Source organism: Hemitrygon akajei, chromosome 7, assembly GCF_048418815.1.
Source record: "Hemitrygon akajei chromosome 7, sHemAka1.3, whole genome shotgun sequence".
In the NCBI taxonomy this organism is placed as follows: Eukaryota; Metazoa; Chordata; class Chondrichthyes; order Myliobatiformes; family Dasyatidae; genus Hemitrygon; species Hemitrygon akajei.
Genome location: NC_133130.1, coordinates 82,605,615 through 82,621,959, shown reverse-complemented (window position 1 = coordinate 82,621,959; position 16,345 = coordinate 82,605,615). Strand labels below are relative to the sequence as shown.

The following is a 16,345-nucleotide window of genomic DNA, read 5'->3' as shown; positions in this document are numbered from 1 at the left end:
AGCACATATGGAGGGAAGTAAAAAGTGGATATTTTTGGCCAGGACCCTTCATTCAGATTCAAAATTTCCAGTGGCTACAGAATCTCTTGTTTTTATGGTTTATACTTGCCAGTTATCCTACCAACTTGCCTGTCTTTGGAATATATGAGGAAATCAGAGTAACAGGACCTATACAGTCATGGGGAGAATGTAGAAACTCCATATAGACAGCACAGAAGTCACGATTGAACCTTGGTTTCTGGAGCATCCGTCCTTCCGCATCTACCTGATCCCTTTCTCCGTCCCTCTACACAGCAACATTCCTAACTAGTGGCCCCTGACCTCTAGTCAAAAGACAGGGCACACAACAAGGCAAAAATTAGTGGTAAGACAGAGGATTGGGAAACTTTTAAAAACCAACAAAGAGCAACTAAAAGAATCATTCAGAGGAAAAAGATGAAATATGAAAACAAGTTATCCAACAATATAAAAACTGATAGTAAAAACTTCTTCAAGTTTGTAAAAAAAAAATAAAGGAGAGATGAGAGTGGACGTAGAACAGCTAGAAAATGAGGCCAGGGAAATGGTAACAGGGTCCAAGGAGATGGTAGTTGAACTAAGTGAGTATTTGCATCAGTCTTCACTGTGGAAGACATGAGCAGTGTGCCTGATGGTGAAGGGTGCAAAGGAAGAGAAGTGAGTGCAGTTATTATTACAAGGGAGAAGGTGCTCAAAAACCTGAAAGACCTAAGGGTACAAAAGTCACCCAGACCAGATGAACTGCACCCTAGGGGTAGCAGTACAGATTATGGAGGCACTAGTAATGATCTTTCAAAAATCATTGGACTCTGGCATAGTGCCAGAGGACTGAAAAATTGCAAATGTCACTCCACTCTTTAAGAAAGGAGGAAGGCAGCAGAATTGTAGACCAGTTAGCCTGACCTCAGTGGTTGGGAAGATGTTGGAGTCAATTGTTAAGGATGAGCTGATAGAGTAGTTGGTAACACAGGACAAGATTGGACAAAGTCAGTATGGTTTCCTTAAAGGAAAATCCTGCCTGACGAACTTGTTGGAATTCTTTGAGGAGATTACACATAGGATTTAGATAAAGGGGATGTAGTGAATGTTGTATATTTGGACTTTCAGAAGGGCTTTGGCAAGGTGCCAGACGTGAGGCTGCTTACCAAGTTAAGAGCATATGGTCTTACAGGAAAGTAACTGGCACGGTTAGGCCATTGGCTGATTGGTAGGAGGCAGCAAGTAGGAATAAAAGGATCCTTTTCTGGTTGGCTACCAGTGAGTAGTGGTGTTCTGCAGGGGTTGGTGTTGGGACCGCTTCTATTTACGCTGCATGTCAGTGATCTAGATGATGGAATAAATGGCTTTGTTGCCAGGTTTGCAGATAATACCACAATTGGTGGAGGGGCAGGTAGTGTTGAGGAAACAGGGTGGCTGCAGAAAGACTTAGACAGATTCGGAGAATGGGCAACAAAGTGGCAAATGAAATAAGTTGTAGGAAAATGCACGGTCGTGCACTTTGGTAGCAGAAATAAATGTGCAGGCTGTTTTCTAAAGGGGAGAAAATGCAGATTTCTGAGATGCAAAGGGACGTAGGAGTCCTTGTGCAGAGCACCCTAAAGGTTAGCTTGCAGGTTGAGTCGATGGGTAAGGAAGGCAAATGCAATGTTAACATTTATTTCGAGAGGTCTAGAACACAAGAGTAGGGATGTGATGCTGAGGCTTTATAAGGCACCGGTGAAGCTTCACATTGAGTGTTGTGAACAGCTTTGGTTTCCTAATCAAAGAAAAGATGTGCTGGCATTGGAGAGTGTTCAAAGGAGGTTCACAAGGATGATTCCGGGAGCGAAAGGGTTATCATACAAGAAACGTTTGATGGCTCTGGGTCTGCACTTACTGGAATCTATAAGGACAAGTGGAGATCTCATTGAAGCCTTTCAAGTGTTGAAAGGCCTAGACTCCCCCACTACATAGACGTAGATGTCCTAGACTCAGGATAGAGGGGCATCCATTTAAAACAGAGATGAGGAGAAATTCTTTAGCCAGAGGGTGGTGTACTTGTGGAATTTGTTGCCAGTCAGCTGTGGAGGCCAGGTTGTTGGGTGTATTTAAGGCAGAGATTGACAGGTTCTTGATTGGACATGGCATCAAAGGTTACAGGGAAAAGGCCAGGGAGTGGGCCTCAGGAGGGGAAAAAAAAGGAACAGCCATGATTGAATGACAGACAAGACTTGATGGGCCAAATGGCCTAATTCTTTTCCCGTGTCTAATGGTCTTACAGTCTTATGTGATTTGCCCTCGCTGACTGGCCAGCCTCTCAATCTAGTTGACTGCTGACTGGCAAATAGTGGAAAGGAAAATTGTGTACAGTATTTAGTTCTGCATTTAAGTTCAATATTGTCTGTATCTTCCTGATAGACCTCAGCTGCTGATGTGTTGCTTTTCTTTGACCCATGAAGAACACGGAGGGAGGCGGGGCAGGTTGGGATGGTTTCATTGGAGTGTGGGAGAATGAGAGGTTGTACATTGCCTTTCCTGTCAAGAGAATCTAGAACTAAAGGGCATTAGTTTAAGGTGAGAAGCAAGGGATGTAATAGGAACTTTGCGAGTAACTTTCTCACACAGAGTGATGAGTATGATCTGCCAGAGGGTGTTGTTGAGGCATGCACTTTAAGATCATTTAAAAGTTATTTGGTCAGATATATGGATTGAAAGAGTTTAGAGGGATATGGGCTGAATGCAGTCAAATTGGACTGGCTTCGATGGGGATTGTGGTTGGCATGTTCCATTTGTTAGCTGAGTTGGGGATTGTGGTTGGCACAGACCAGATGGACTGTAGGGCCTGTTTTTTTGTGCTACATTACTTAATGATCCCAGAAATAGTGAGAGCTGAGTTTCTTGTTCCCCATTGTCTGTGACAGTCAGAAGACAGTGACCCATCAGATCAATGGGCAGAAGTGAATAGTTTCTCAAAGCAAGTGTAAATGGCCTGAATTTTGAATCACTAATGAGCAAGTTAATTTAAGCTTTTTGCTTTATCATTAGTGTCACAGTATTAAACGGCATGAAAATAGGCCATTCAGTCCTCCAAATTTATGGTGATCAGTAGGTACCCATCCATATTAGGATTAATATCAGGTTTAATATCCTTGGTGTATGTCATGAAATTTGTTAATTTAGCGGCTGCAATACAATGTAGTACATGATAATATAGGGAAAATTAAATAAGTAAATCAATTACTGTAAGTATATATTTTATATATATGTGTGTATATTAAATAGTTAAATTAAAAATAGTGCAAAAACAGAAATAATAAAGTAGTGAGGTAATGTTCAGGGGTTCAATGTCCATTTAAAAATCGAACAGCAGAGGGGAAGGAGCTGTCCCTGAATCACTGAGTGTGTGCCTTCAGGCTTCTATACCTCCTTCCTAACAGTATCAATGAGAAGAGGGTATGCCCTGGGTGACTGGTGTCCTTAATGATGGATGCTGCATTTCAGAAACACTGCTCCTTGAAGATGTATTGGATCCTACAGAGGGTAGTACCCAAGATGGAGATAACTAATTTTACAACTTCCTGTAGCTTCTTTCGGTCCTGTGTAGTAGCCAGTCCCACCCCCATACCAGATAGTGATGCGACCTGTCAGAATGCTCTCCATAGTACGTGGTTTTTGAGTGTCTTAGGTGACAAACCAAATCTCCTCAAACTTCAAATAAAATATAGCTGCTATGTTGCCTCCTTTATAGCTGCATCAAGGTATTGGGACCAGGTTAGATCATCAGAGATCTTGACACACAGGAAATTTGAAATTGCTTACTCTCTCCACTTCTGATCCCTCTACGAGGACTGGTTCGTGATCCCTCATCCTACCCTTCCTGAAATCCACAATCAGCTCTTTGTTCTTACCAAGTTTGTTGCCGAGACACCACTAAACTAGTTAGTATATCTCACTCCTGTACGCCCTCTCGTTTCCATCTGAGATTCTACCAATGATGGTTGTATCATCAGCAAATTTATGGATGGCATTTGAGCTATGCCTAGCTGCATGGAGAGAGTAGAGCAGTGGGTTAAGCACACATCCCTGAGGTGCAGCAGTGTTGATCGTCAGTGAGGAGGAGTTACTAATACCAATCCACACAAACTGTGGTCTTCTGGTTGGGAAGTCGAGGATCCAATTGCAGAGGGAAGCACAAATACTCAGGTTCCATAGCTTGTTGATCAGGACTTTAGGAATGATGGTGTTAAACACTGAGCTATAATCAACGAACAGCTTCCTGACATAGGTGGTTGAATTGTCCAGGTGATTTAAGACTGTGAAGAGCCATTAAAATTGCATCTGCCATTGACCTATTGTGGCGATGGGCAAATTGCAATGGGTCCAGGTCCTTGCTGAGGTAGGAGTTCATTCTAGGTAGGAGTTCACTTTAAGTGATGAAATTAATCCCATCTTTCAGTCTTTGGCCAATAACCTTCAGTGCCTTGGTTATTCAAGTGATCATCTAGGCTCTGAGTTGCTGTTAGCGACTCTGTCTACACTTTCACCAGCAGTGTATTGCAGGTACTCAATGCACACTTTTTGAAAAGGGTTTCCCTCAGGTGCCCTCTAAATCTGCTCACTTTACCCTAAATCCAGTTGGGTGTACAGGTTTCCCACGCTATTTGAAGGTAGAGCGTTCCTATGAAACGGTTTGTAAGCCGGAATGTTGTAAAGTGAAGAAGCAATTACCATTTATTTACATGGGAAAATTTTGTGAGCGTTCGCAGACCCAAAAATTAACCTACCAAATCATGCCAAATAACACATAAAACCTAAAATAACAGTAACATATAGTAAAAGCAGAAATAATCTGATAAATAGACAGCCTATAAAATGTAAGAATACTTTTCTGCAATTATTGCAGCACTGTCCACCACAGTGAAAATCTCACGCAACGCTCTCGGCAGCACTCACGGCAGAAACACAGCGCAAGCGCTCCTGGCAGAAACACACGGGGCAAGCGCTCCCGGCAGAAACACTCTTTACAGTCACCTTTAAGCTATGAAGCTACCAAGTAACACATAAAAATACACAGCCTATATAAAGTAGAAATAATGTACGTCCAGTGTAGTTTTACTTACCAGAATCGGGAAGGCAGTGAGCACACTGATGATGGTGTGTTAGGCTGAGTCGTCGGAGGTTGGGGTGGTGGGAGGTACAGGACACTGGGGTGTCTTCTCATCGTCGTCTGTTTCCATCAGGGCAGGCAGGTCACCTTCTTCTATGTCTGCCTGCCTCGATGTCGAAGGTCGAGTTTCGTCATCTGCTGTGGCTGATGTGGAAGGCTTGAGAAACGACAATATGCTTGACTGCTTAGCCTCGCACATTTTTCTATCATACAGTTCTTTGTAAGCACTCAGACCATCCTGCAAATAAGCCCTAAACCTACAGACCATTTCAAAATTAAAGTCATACTTTTCTGCAATCATTGCAGCATTGTCAATCGCAGCGAAAATTTCATGCAGTTGCTTCACGTTCATTTCCTGCACAACTTCACTTTCGGGCCGTTCGCTACTGCATTTGGCTTCAATTGTTATACTTTCCTGTTCATCAGCTCTTCATCTGTCAGTTCTTGGTCATGGGATGCCAAAACCTCTTCAACATCATCTTCATCAATTTCCACAAACCCTTAGCCAAACTCACTATGTCCTTACTTTATTCACCATGATCGAAACACTTAATTATGTCTAGTTTTACGCTAAGTTTAACACCCTTACGTGCTCTTTTAGGCTTTTCCAATACCTTAGAACTCATCTTGCTAACGGATGCACAAAATAAATCGACTTAAAGCACAGATGCTCACAGGCATGAGTTTAAGTAATGCCGGCTAGAATGCAGTTCCGGGGGAGGAACTTGTCTTTTTTCGCGCACTGCCTTTTTTCGTAACAGTGAAAACACCTTCTGTTAGTGAAAACAGGTAACTAATGTCGGTCTTTCGTAACAGTGAGGTGTCATAAAGTGAACGTTCGATAAATGGGGTACACCTGTATAGAGTCACTAGAGACAGATGGGCTGGTGGCTGATGTAGGGGCACCAATAATCTCTTTGCTAGTGTAGTGAGGTGTAATTCGATACATTAATGTTTGGCTTCTGTAAATCCAGTTTCTTATTAAAAATTGATTAAGAGGAACAGTCTTATTCTTCATACTTCCACTTTTTACATCCTAATACAATAATTCATATCTGAAGTGTCATGGGCTCTTTACAGACTTAACGTTTGATGCTGATGTGGAAGTGCTTAAGTGAGGTTGGTTCCCCATCCCACCACTCTGATGTAAATGAGGGGGAGAGAGGGACTAGAAGGTCCATTGCCTGCAGTGAGGGTATTATGAACTTTACATACTCTAGGAGACCACATTTACCATTTGTGAAATTCATCCTAATCAGCTACTGTAAAACTTTGAAGCACTCTATTGAATTATAATTCAATAGAGTGAATTATATTGATATTTGATTTATTTAATCAAAAAATAGAGTTTTGAAGCACTCTATTGAATTATGTGTTATTCGTTGTAAGTAAAGTGAAAGTTGGCAGGAGCTCAGAATAGAGTGGAGCCAATTAGAGACTGAAATTTATCATAGACTGTTATATGTACGTCAGCTTAGATTCAACTGTTGAAGTAGTGAATTAAAGTATTGCATTAAAACAATGCTATTTGCTCTGCATTCAGTGAACTGTATTAGTTCATTGTGAGTCAAGTGTGTAGACCCAGTTTTAACAAGAATAAAATTACTGGTTTACTGTTGATGAATAGTCAGCCCTTATATTAGATGAGCCATAAATTCAGTTATCTAATTTATTGATGCTGTATATAATATGGATATCAAACTATTACTGAGAAAATTGTCACTGGGCTGAATTCTAAACATGTGATACTGTAATTCGTACATATATTGTAGCCAACGTGGTCGAATTTTGAAAGAGAATAACCTGCACATTTAGAGTGAGTTTAGTATTACCAACTGGGCACATTTCTAGGTAATTGTAATTTACTTTGTCTACAATTTTGAAGAACTTTGCGCATTTATCTACATAACGTGTATGATGTACAACAGAACTATCAAGCTTTGATGGTAGATAATCCCTCTGATCTGTATGACCATGCAGATAGCATAAAACTATGAGAGTTTCAAGTCTTCTGAAATTGGCTTAAGGTTATTTGTTTCAATAACTCTTTGATTCTTCAACCAATTGCTTGTCTTTCCAGGAATGGACTGATGCACTTTTCAACTTGGCAACCAACCTGCTGGCACAGAACAGGTCAAGGGACACCTTATTACACAAAGCGTAAGTATGGTCCTTGTTTTGGCTTTTACTTGACCTGTTTCAGCCGTTTCTAAAACACTAGAAACCTATTTTGTTTCAACATTTTAGTCCCACTGTTTGAATCAACACTTTGGGGTTTAGCTTAATCTGGCTTCAAATGTAGGTTCAATAGTTTTCGCTTTGATTTTGTGCCTTGATCTAGAAACTGTGACCTGAATTGAACATGCAACGGAATATTACAGGTTTCCAAGAAATTTGGTGAGAATATGTCAAATAGCAAATGTGATGAAACATAAATAACCAGAACTAAAAAATTTACTTATTTATTACTTAAATCAAAAGATTTACTTCTTTATTTATTATTATTTTTTTCTTCTATATTATGTATTGCATTGAACTGCTGCTGCTATGTCAACAAATTTCACGTCACATGCTGTTATAATAAACCTGATTTCAAATTTTAAAAAGAGAACATTGAACACAAGATGCCGGACATCCAGAGTAAAACACACAAAATGCTGGAGGAACTGAGTCCTGGTGAAGGTTCTTGGCCTAAAACGTCGACTCTTTATTCCTCTCCATGGACACTGCCTGCCTAGCTGAGTTCCTCCAGCATTTTGTGTGAGTGCTTTTTCTTAAAAAGGAAAATGCTGATGTTCTGGTTGTGTTTCAGTTCAGGTGAAAGGTCATGAAAATTGGATTTTTTTTTCCCCTTCAGCAGATGTAGCTGAAGAGATATCTGACTAACGGGTACAAAATCATTAAGGGCACAGCTAGTGCTGATAGTTAGAAACTATTCCCCGAACTACAAGGATATAAAGCCAGAAGCCGTAGGTTTAAGATGAGAGATGCAGATTTAGAGGTGAAATAATTCCAGGCTAGTAAGTGTCATTGTTAAGCCTGTACAACCCTACTGAACTTGTTTTGTTCAAAGTTCACACTTTTTGTTACCCTATTGAAAGATACATTGCTTAGCCCCAAAAATTGGTCCAAGATTTTCTCCTGTGTTCTGTTCCTATCCCAGCTCTCTGCTGATTGGTGTGATTATAGCCTACAGCTGCAGTCTGCTCACCTCGAGAGGGAGCCCAGACTTATGAGGGCAGCACACTTTGACACAACTTGAAAAACCAGACTGAACCTTTCAAAAAGACAGGAGGCAGAGAGCAGATTTGGCTGTGTGCGTCCACGATGAAGCACGGTTCCCTTCAAGTCCAGTGAGGGGTGATTTCATTCAATTCCCATCCGGGCTGGACATAACTTCCTACGGAAAACTTCTCCAGTCATACACCCAGTTCTTTCTGGCAGCTGCTCTGCTCTGTCATAGAATCGAACAGCGTGGAAAAGTCCTTACAGTGCACAATGTCTGTGCTGGCCATCAGTCACTCATTTACACTTATCCTACACTCATTTCAATGCATTCTTTATACATTCCCTTAACCTCTCCTCAGTTAATAACCACTCACCTACACACGAGCATCAATTCACAGTTGCGAATTAACCTACCGGTCGGCAGATCTTTGCAATGTGGGGGGAGTTCCTGAGTGCCCGGAAGAAAGCCCCCTGGTCACAGGAAGGTTGTTCAAGCACATTACCCCAGGCCAGGATCGAACCCAGCTCACTGCAGCTGAGAACCAGAATGTGCTAGCTCCACCGTGATGTTGCCTGAACAGTTCCTTCTCTGCGTACCCTCTGCTCGGTCTCCTGGTTTGTGTACCCCGAGGGGAACACACTTCTCTCGACAGAAGCTTTCAAGTCACCTTGTGGCAGCTGTCACGCCACACTGCAGAGTTCAGCAAGTTTAAACTACTCCAGAAAGCACCAAAATACTTAAACAATTGTCACGATAGAAAATAAAATCAGTCAGAAACTCACCCGGTCCCTTCCAATGACAGTGGTTGGTTTCCCTTCAGCTGCTGAATACATATTTTGCAGCAAGTATGTAAGAGAAGGCATTAGCTTTCCAGCAAGCTCCATCAAATAAGGCCATCAAATTAACGTAGCTCACTAGCTGAATTTGGCATCTGTCTGCTCTGTATACTCTCCTGCACATGTGCCATTGTCCAGAGCAAGGTAGTTCTCAGCCTGACCTGCCCTGCAAATATGAAAGTGCCCTTTGGGTGCTACATTTCAATTTCTGTTCCCACATGTCAGTCCATGGCCTCCTCTTCTGCCACGATGAGCCTGCTGTCAGGGTGGAGGATCAACATCTCATTTTCCATTTAGGTAGACTCCAACCTAATGGTATGAACATCGATTTCTCTTTCCAGTATTTTTTCCCTCCCCCCCCCCCCCCCTTTTCTTCTATTCCTCACTCTGGCCTCTTACCTCTCATCACTTACCTATCACCTCTCCCTGGTGCCCCTCCTCCTTCCCTTTCTCCCATGGTCCACTCTCCGCTTCTATCAGTTTCCTTCCTCTCCAGCCCTGTCCTATTTTCACCCACCTGGCTTCATCTATCACCTTCAAGTGATCCTCTTTCCCTCCACCTTTTTATTCTGATGTCTTCACCCTTCCTTTCCTGCACCGACAAAGCTTCTCAGCCCAAGGCGCTGAATGATTATTCATTTCCGTTGATGCTGCCTGACCTGACGAGTGTCTCCAGCATTTTGTAGGTGTCGCCCTGGATTTCCAGCATCTGCAGATTTTGCGTTTATCATTCTGCATTGATCTTGAAATATTTAACTGCTTTCATCAATGTAAAACTAGTGATGCATGCAAAACAACTAGGAGCAATCCGAATCTAGACAAATTATGATTGTATTTAAGTTGTTGCTTTCAAGACGCATGGGGTTATCAGAAATATCTGCTGTGTCTAAGTACGAAAAGCATTGCAGCTCTGCAACGCCCCTTGCTTTCCAGTCACAGTGGAAGTATAGACACAAAAGAGGGGCAACAAACATGTTATTACCATTGGATTCAATTTGTGATTTGAGAATGAGGTGTAGTAAAAGTTCTTTTCCCCACATACAGTCGTCGTTAAGATGTGCATGTTTGAATCAGTGTGGTCTTCACTGCAACTTATTCAGTTTTACGGAAGGCAAATGAATTGCAAATAATAGACGACGTTTGTTAGAAGTTAGCAAGATTGCAGGGGAACCCAAAGGGCCCGAGAAGTGGAGGTCCTGTCAAATTTAACTGGTTTTGCCACTTTTGTTTCAGAATGTTATTCCGGTTCACCTGATCACCTATTAGAAATCGGTAGGTGCATTTAAGAAATTGTCAGGGACCCAATCGCAGACCAGGTACTGTGATATTTACTGAGTAGCAAATCCAGAGGGGCAACAAAGTTGGCGTCAAACTTCAGGCGGAGATCAAAAATTCCAGAGAAATCCAAAAACCAGAAACGGAACACAGGCAGAGTCAGTATTCAGACAGACAGAGTTTAGATACAAATGCTGGAAAGCTCACTGGCACAATCAGGTGAAAACACAGGACTGAGATACACTGAGCAATAAACAGAGAGGCAGATGATAGGTGGAGCACGATGAGACAGAAGTGGCAACAAAACAGGTAATAATGAGAAACAGCTGAGAGGTGGAGTACTCAGTGATACAGGGGCCGGAGTAGAGCAGGAGCTCTTGGCAATACGAAACCACAGACTGATGGCGAGGGGGAAACATACAAAAAGACTGGAGGTACTGATGGAAATGTAATGCACTGCATGCCAGCAAGGAGTCTGCAAGAGCAAAAATTCTCAGCATGCCCCAGGTTATAACTGTGTTAAAATGGAATTGAATCATTGTCCCTCATATGAAGGGGATGTCTGAAAATTAGAAATACATTTCTTGCAGATTGACCATGCTGAAATGATGAGGCCCTTAATCAGAAGTGGAAAGTTTGTATTTCCCTCTTCGTAACTTTGTGTAGAAAAACCTGGAGTAGGTTACGCATGTGCTAGTTAGATAAACACGTTTCAAATATGCCTCTCTGTGAAGTTACCCATCATTCTGTTTTATTTCTCTGGGATTTCCCCATACAGATTATTTTGTATTTTTAACCATTCCCTCATGGCCAAAACTGTATCTGCATTGCAGTTGTTCACCCACCTGCAATGATTTTAATTGCTGATTAAATTTTGCCATTCCCCGGAGGTTCTAAATGCTGATAAATCTATTCTTCCCAACATAAACGATAATTGACATTGACAGGTATAATTATCACTGTTATAGACTGCTGTGGTAATATTTGATTATAATTTGAAACGAAAATAAGTGGAAGCAAAATATTTTGAGATGCATGTCTCATAATCTCCTTGCTGTGTTTGTATGGCTCCTTCGGAGAAAACAAGATTTGTAGATTCATTGTTATGGATTTACATCAAGGTTGTCATTTTGTTATATGTCTCTGATTTTACAAATGATTTGCTGTCAATTTTTTTTTTAACCCTCAAATTTTCATTGGGGGTTTTTGTCATAGATGTTGGTTCTCAGATTTTTTTCTTGTACGCTGTTATTGTTCTGCATTTCTGAATTGTATATATTGCCTTCTGTACCATTGTATCAGCTGGTTATGTGATACCTCTCAAAGCCTGCCATAAACATTTGCACTGTCATTATGTATTCCCTGTTCCTAGTCCCTGTATGATAAGGCTGCTTGAGCACGCTAACAATCTTGTTGAAATCTCTCATGCCATGATTTTGATCTGGCACTACTGTATAATGTAATGCACATTTCACATGACGGTCTTCATGAGTTATTATAAAATGGCTTCTCTGCATATATCACATTGCTAAACTTGTTCAAGAGACATTGAAACTATCTAGTGCCCATTCAGAAGGAGGATTGTGGACAAGGTACCTTATTGCTATTGTTTTTTTATTATCAATCTTTTTTTTAATCTTATTGCTATTGTTAAACAGAATCAGAACTAACTTAATATTGGCAGGGAATTGTGATCCATGCCACAATGATAATGCCCACCTTTTGTTGCCCAGAAAAGGTTATGGCAGACTTTTAAGTGAAGACCTGATCTAATCTGATCAAATGGAGCTTCTGTGTTGGCCGTAGCCAGGAAAGAAACTGCAAAGATCTACAGCTGAGCACATTGATGCAACATGGAGGGTCTGAAGCAGAAATATAAATGAGGTTTAGATTACGTATTGAAAACAAAAAATAATGTAACAGGAGAGGTAAAAGAGTCAAACACAAACTAGTGGAAGAAAAGCTTTTTGATCTCCAGCCATAATAAACAACTGAAAGAATATAGACATTAATTATCATGCCACATTGCCAAAAAAAATCACTCGCTCATAGGTACACCAACTTTAACTATGACAGCTATTCTTAATGGGGAACCCATAGGAAAGTCCTGTAACTTCTCCCTGTTGCATTAACTTCAACGCTGACTCTGTTGACAAGGTTCTGTTGCGGAGCAATGGGGACACAGATGGCAGAAGATGTTGGAATCTGGAGCTGCGAGCAATCTGCTGGAAGAACACCAGGTCGAGCAGCATCTTGGGATGAAAGAAATTGCTGACTGTTCCTCCTTCCCTCCCCGTGGGTTCCTCCAGCAGATCGTTTTGTTGCTCTGAGCAGACTGCAGCTTGTGGAGTCTCGGTATTTTCAGGTGTACCATTACACCTGCATTGTCTTTAGAGTAGCACACACACAAAGTGGTGAGGGAACTCAACAGCCACAGGCAGCATCTGTGGAGGGAGGTCCACAGCCGACGTTTCAAGCCGTTTCGACCCTTCATCGGGACTGAAAGGAAGGGGGCAGACGCCAGAATGAAAAGGTGGGGGGAAGGGGAGGAGTGCAAGCTGGCGGGTGATAGGTGGGACCAGGTGAGGGGAAAGGAGCATGGGTGGGGGAAGGGCTGACAAAGAAGGCATCTGATAGCAGAGGACAGTGAAATAAAGGGAAGGAGGAAGGGAATCAGAATGTGGTGATAGGCAGTTCATGAGAGTGAGGGAGAATTACCTTTAGGGTCTCTGCCTTGTAAAGGTGAATCAAAATTAGTTTTGTCTAACTATATCAAAGAATCATTGAAATTGTGGTGTAGAGCAGGGATTATATTCTACAATGCTGGATGGTGGTGTGGGTGCAAATGTGCATTTCAGTAGAAATGGGAAGCCAATTACTTTTATTTATTCGCTTGAGTTTCTTTGTGTCACTTGTGTTCACGGCGTTGCTGCGTAATGTAAGCCTATTAAAATAGGAATGTTAAAAGATATGATAAGCTGATTTGTCATGTATGGCCCAGTGTATACTAGCAATCTAAATTGTCATCTCAGGAAGCTGATGATGGACAAAGAATTGATTCTTCTGACATTAAATTGATGTTGCTGAGGCAATTTGAAATTTAATGAGTTCCTTAAGCTATATATAGAATAAACACAAGAAATCTTTAATATTAAAAGGGTTCATTGAATCCCTGCAGTATATTTTGTTCAAAGATGTAGGAATATTGTTATCTTAACCAGGAGAGATTCTGCAGACGCTGGAAAAACAGAGCAGCACACACAAAATGCTGGAGGAAATTGGCAGGTCAGGCAGCGTCTATGGAAGTGAATAAACAGTCGGTTTTTCATGCTGACACCCTGGAAAAGAAGGGGGAAGATGCAGAATAAAAGGCAGGGGGGGCGGTGGGTGGGGGAGGACAAGCTGGAAGGTGATAGGTGAAGCCAGGAGGGTGGGAAAAGTAAAGGGCTGGAGAAGAAGGAATCTTATAGGAGAGAAGAGTTATTTTGAATCTAGATGTTATTTTGAAAATTGTGTTTGATTTAAAACAAAATCTTGATGTTGAAATAGTACTATATATATATATGTTGCGATTGTGAATGATGTAGACATATGGTAAACAATAAACACTGAAACATAGCAGTCTGATAAAAAATATTATAAGTTTGATTGTCAAGTGCTCAAAAGTAATAATGTTACTTCATGACCTGTATAAGCATTGGGGAGTAACCATGGATACTGTAAACCAGGGTTGCCAAAAGACTTGAACCAAACTTCCATGCTTTGCCAAGTCAAATTCATTGGCTGTGGGAGAATTTGTGATTACAGTATTATCATCAGTGAAATATCATAATGCTACATTTTGTGTTCAGGCTATTTGTGTTACAGATGTCCCTACCAGATTAGTGATCTGCCTTTACTTTTTCAAAAGGAAAAGTTATAAAAGAGGTCATATTTGATGCAAATACAATCAGAAAAAGAGGTATTCAGATTTCATGTTATTAAACCTTTTAAATGTGACACAGCTTCATAATTTGGTGGTATCGTTTGAAAAATTCTGCACACTTTTGTAAATCCCAAACCCAAGAATATCTGGGTGATGCAATTAGTTTAGAAGGAGTGCCCTCTAGTGGTCATTCCATTCCTATTCGAGCCTATCTTGTCTGTTGGCCTGCAGTATTAAACAGACTCGATATGAGCTTGAACACCTCGTCTTTTGTCTGGTCACAGTGCAGCTCTATGAACGATATCAAATTTTATATATCAGGGCACTAACCCTCTCAATCCATATTGGAGCTGGCTGCACGTCTGTGATATTGGCTCATTTTTTTTCTCTCTCTCTCTTTAACACACCCTGACCATCCGACAAGCTTCGCACCTCTGCGTTTTGTGACTGTTCTCACTTTATACTAGTCTCACTTGGTAATTTCTATGTTCACACTTTCTCTTTATTTCACAGCTCTACCCCACTATCCTATCTCACCCTGAGATATTCGCTCAGTCCTAACAATACCACTTCACTTTTACGGTTGTAACCTGACCTCCTGCATGCTTCCAGCTTTTTCTACTTTTATTTCAGAGTGGCACCGTTTGCTCTTTTTTTTTCATTTCTTTCCTAACCTGGTGCAGTTAGCTTCCTGTCCATACATTTAGAAGGCAGCTGCAATGTAGTGTGTGAATAAACAGTAACTGACCCTGTGAGATAGCTATTGTTAACAAAAATATGACAGGTGAAGAGGTCGGAATATCTTTTGCTTATTATTAGGACAGCCAAATCAGTAAAAGATGTTCCATAAAGGTAATATTCTGAGGAAGAAGTTTAAATATCAATGTACGTAATGTACTGCCCTCTTTGTGATTTCCACAATTGTTGCAAACTTGTGAGTTTGTGAGGTGAATTTCTTAGTATGATATACACTTGACATTATATTGTTTTTTTTTTGGTTATATTGGTTTTTTGCTTGTACTGCCAAATGCTTCTAATAAGTCTTTATGTAAACCTAAACATAGTTTTAAACCCATTACTGAAATAGAAGACAGTAGGAAATTTAAAATAAATTCCAGCAGCCAACGTTTATAAATCATCCCCAGGTGTTTGCCAAGAGTGTTCCCAAACACAATATTGATACTCAGCCATGCGAGGTGATACTAAGGTGAATGGCTGAAAGTTTGGCCCAAGGGGTAAGTCTTGATGAATGAGTGTTATAGAGTTAGTGAAGGAATTCCAGAGGACTAGGCCTCGGTGTAAAGGCGTATCCTACACTGGCACAGAGCACTGATGAAATTCAGAGTGTTCAGGAGTTCAGAATTGAGGGCATGCAGACAACACAGAGGCCTATAGACTGGAGATGATTAGTAGAATAAACAGTAAGACAATGGAGTGATGTGCAAAGAATAGAATTTGAAAAGCAGGTAATGCACAGTGTGCCACTCTAGATAAGGAAGCAGAGGGTTCAAAGTTGAATGAATCATGGTGTGGGTGAGGACCTGGACAGCAGATCTTTGAACCTTCAGGTTAAAGAAAAATTCCAAACGCTCCCCTCTTCCTCTGTTCCCAACTCTGACCTTTTACCTGTTCTCACCTGCCCTGGGTCACCTCCTCATTCTCTTTCTTCTGTGGTCCATTCTCCTCACCTATCAGATACTTCCTTCTCCAGCCCTTGGCCTTTCCTACCCACCTGGCTTCACCCTTCACCTTCTAGCTAGCTCATCTTCCTCTCCCCACCTTTTTATTCTGACGTCTTCCCTCTTCCTTTCCAGTCCTGAAGAAGGGTCTTGGCTGGTAATGTCGACCATTTATTAATTTCTATAGATGTTGCCTGACCTGCCAAGTTCCTCCAGAATTTTGTGTGTGTTACTTTG

General features: G+C 41.2%; 1 protein-coding gene across 2 annotated transcripts in view; it reads left to right on the top strand.

Annotated features, from left to right (window-relative positions):
- The window catches only part of plcb1 (phospholipase C beta 1), a 950,430-nt gene that overhangs the window by 617,231 nt on the left and 316,854 nt on the right, over positions 1–16,345 (top strand). For both annotated transcript variants that reach the window (XM_073051321.1, XM_073051322.1), the window contains exon 5: positions 7,245–7,324. In XM_073051321.1, coding sequence (XP_072907422.1) covers positions 7,245–7,324 — 80 coding nt within the window. The remainder of the gene's footprint in view (positions 1–7,244; positions 7,325–16,345) is intronic.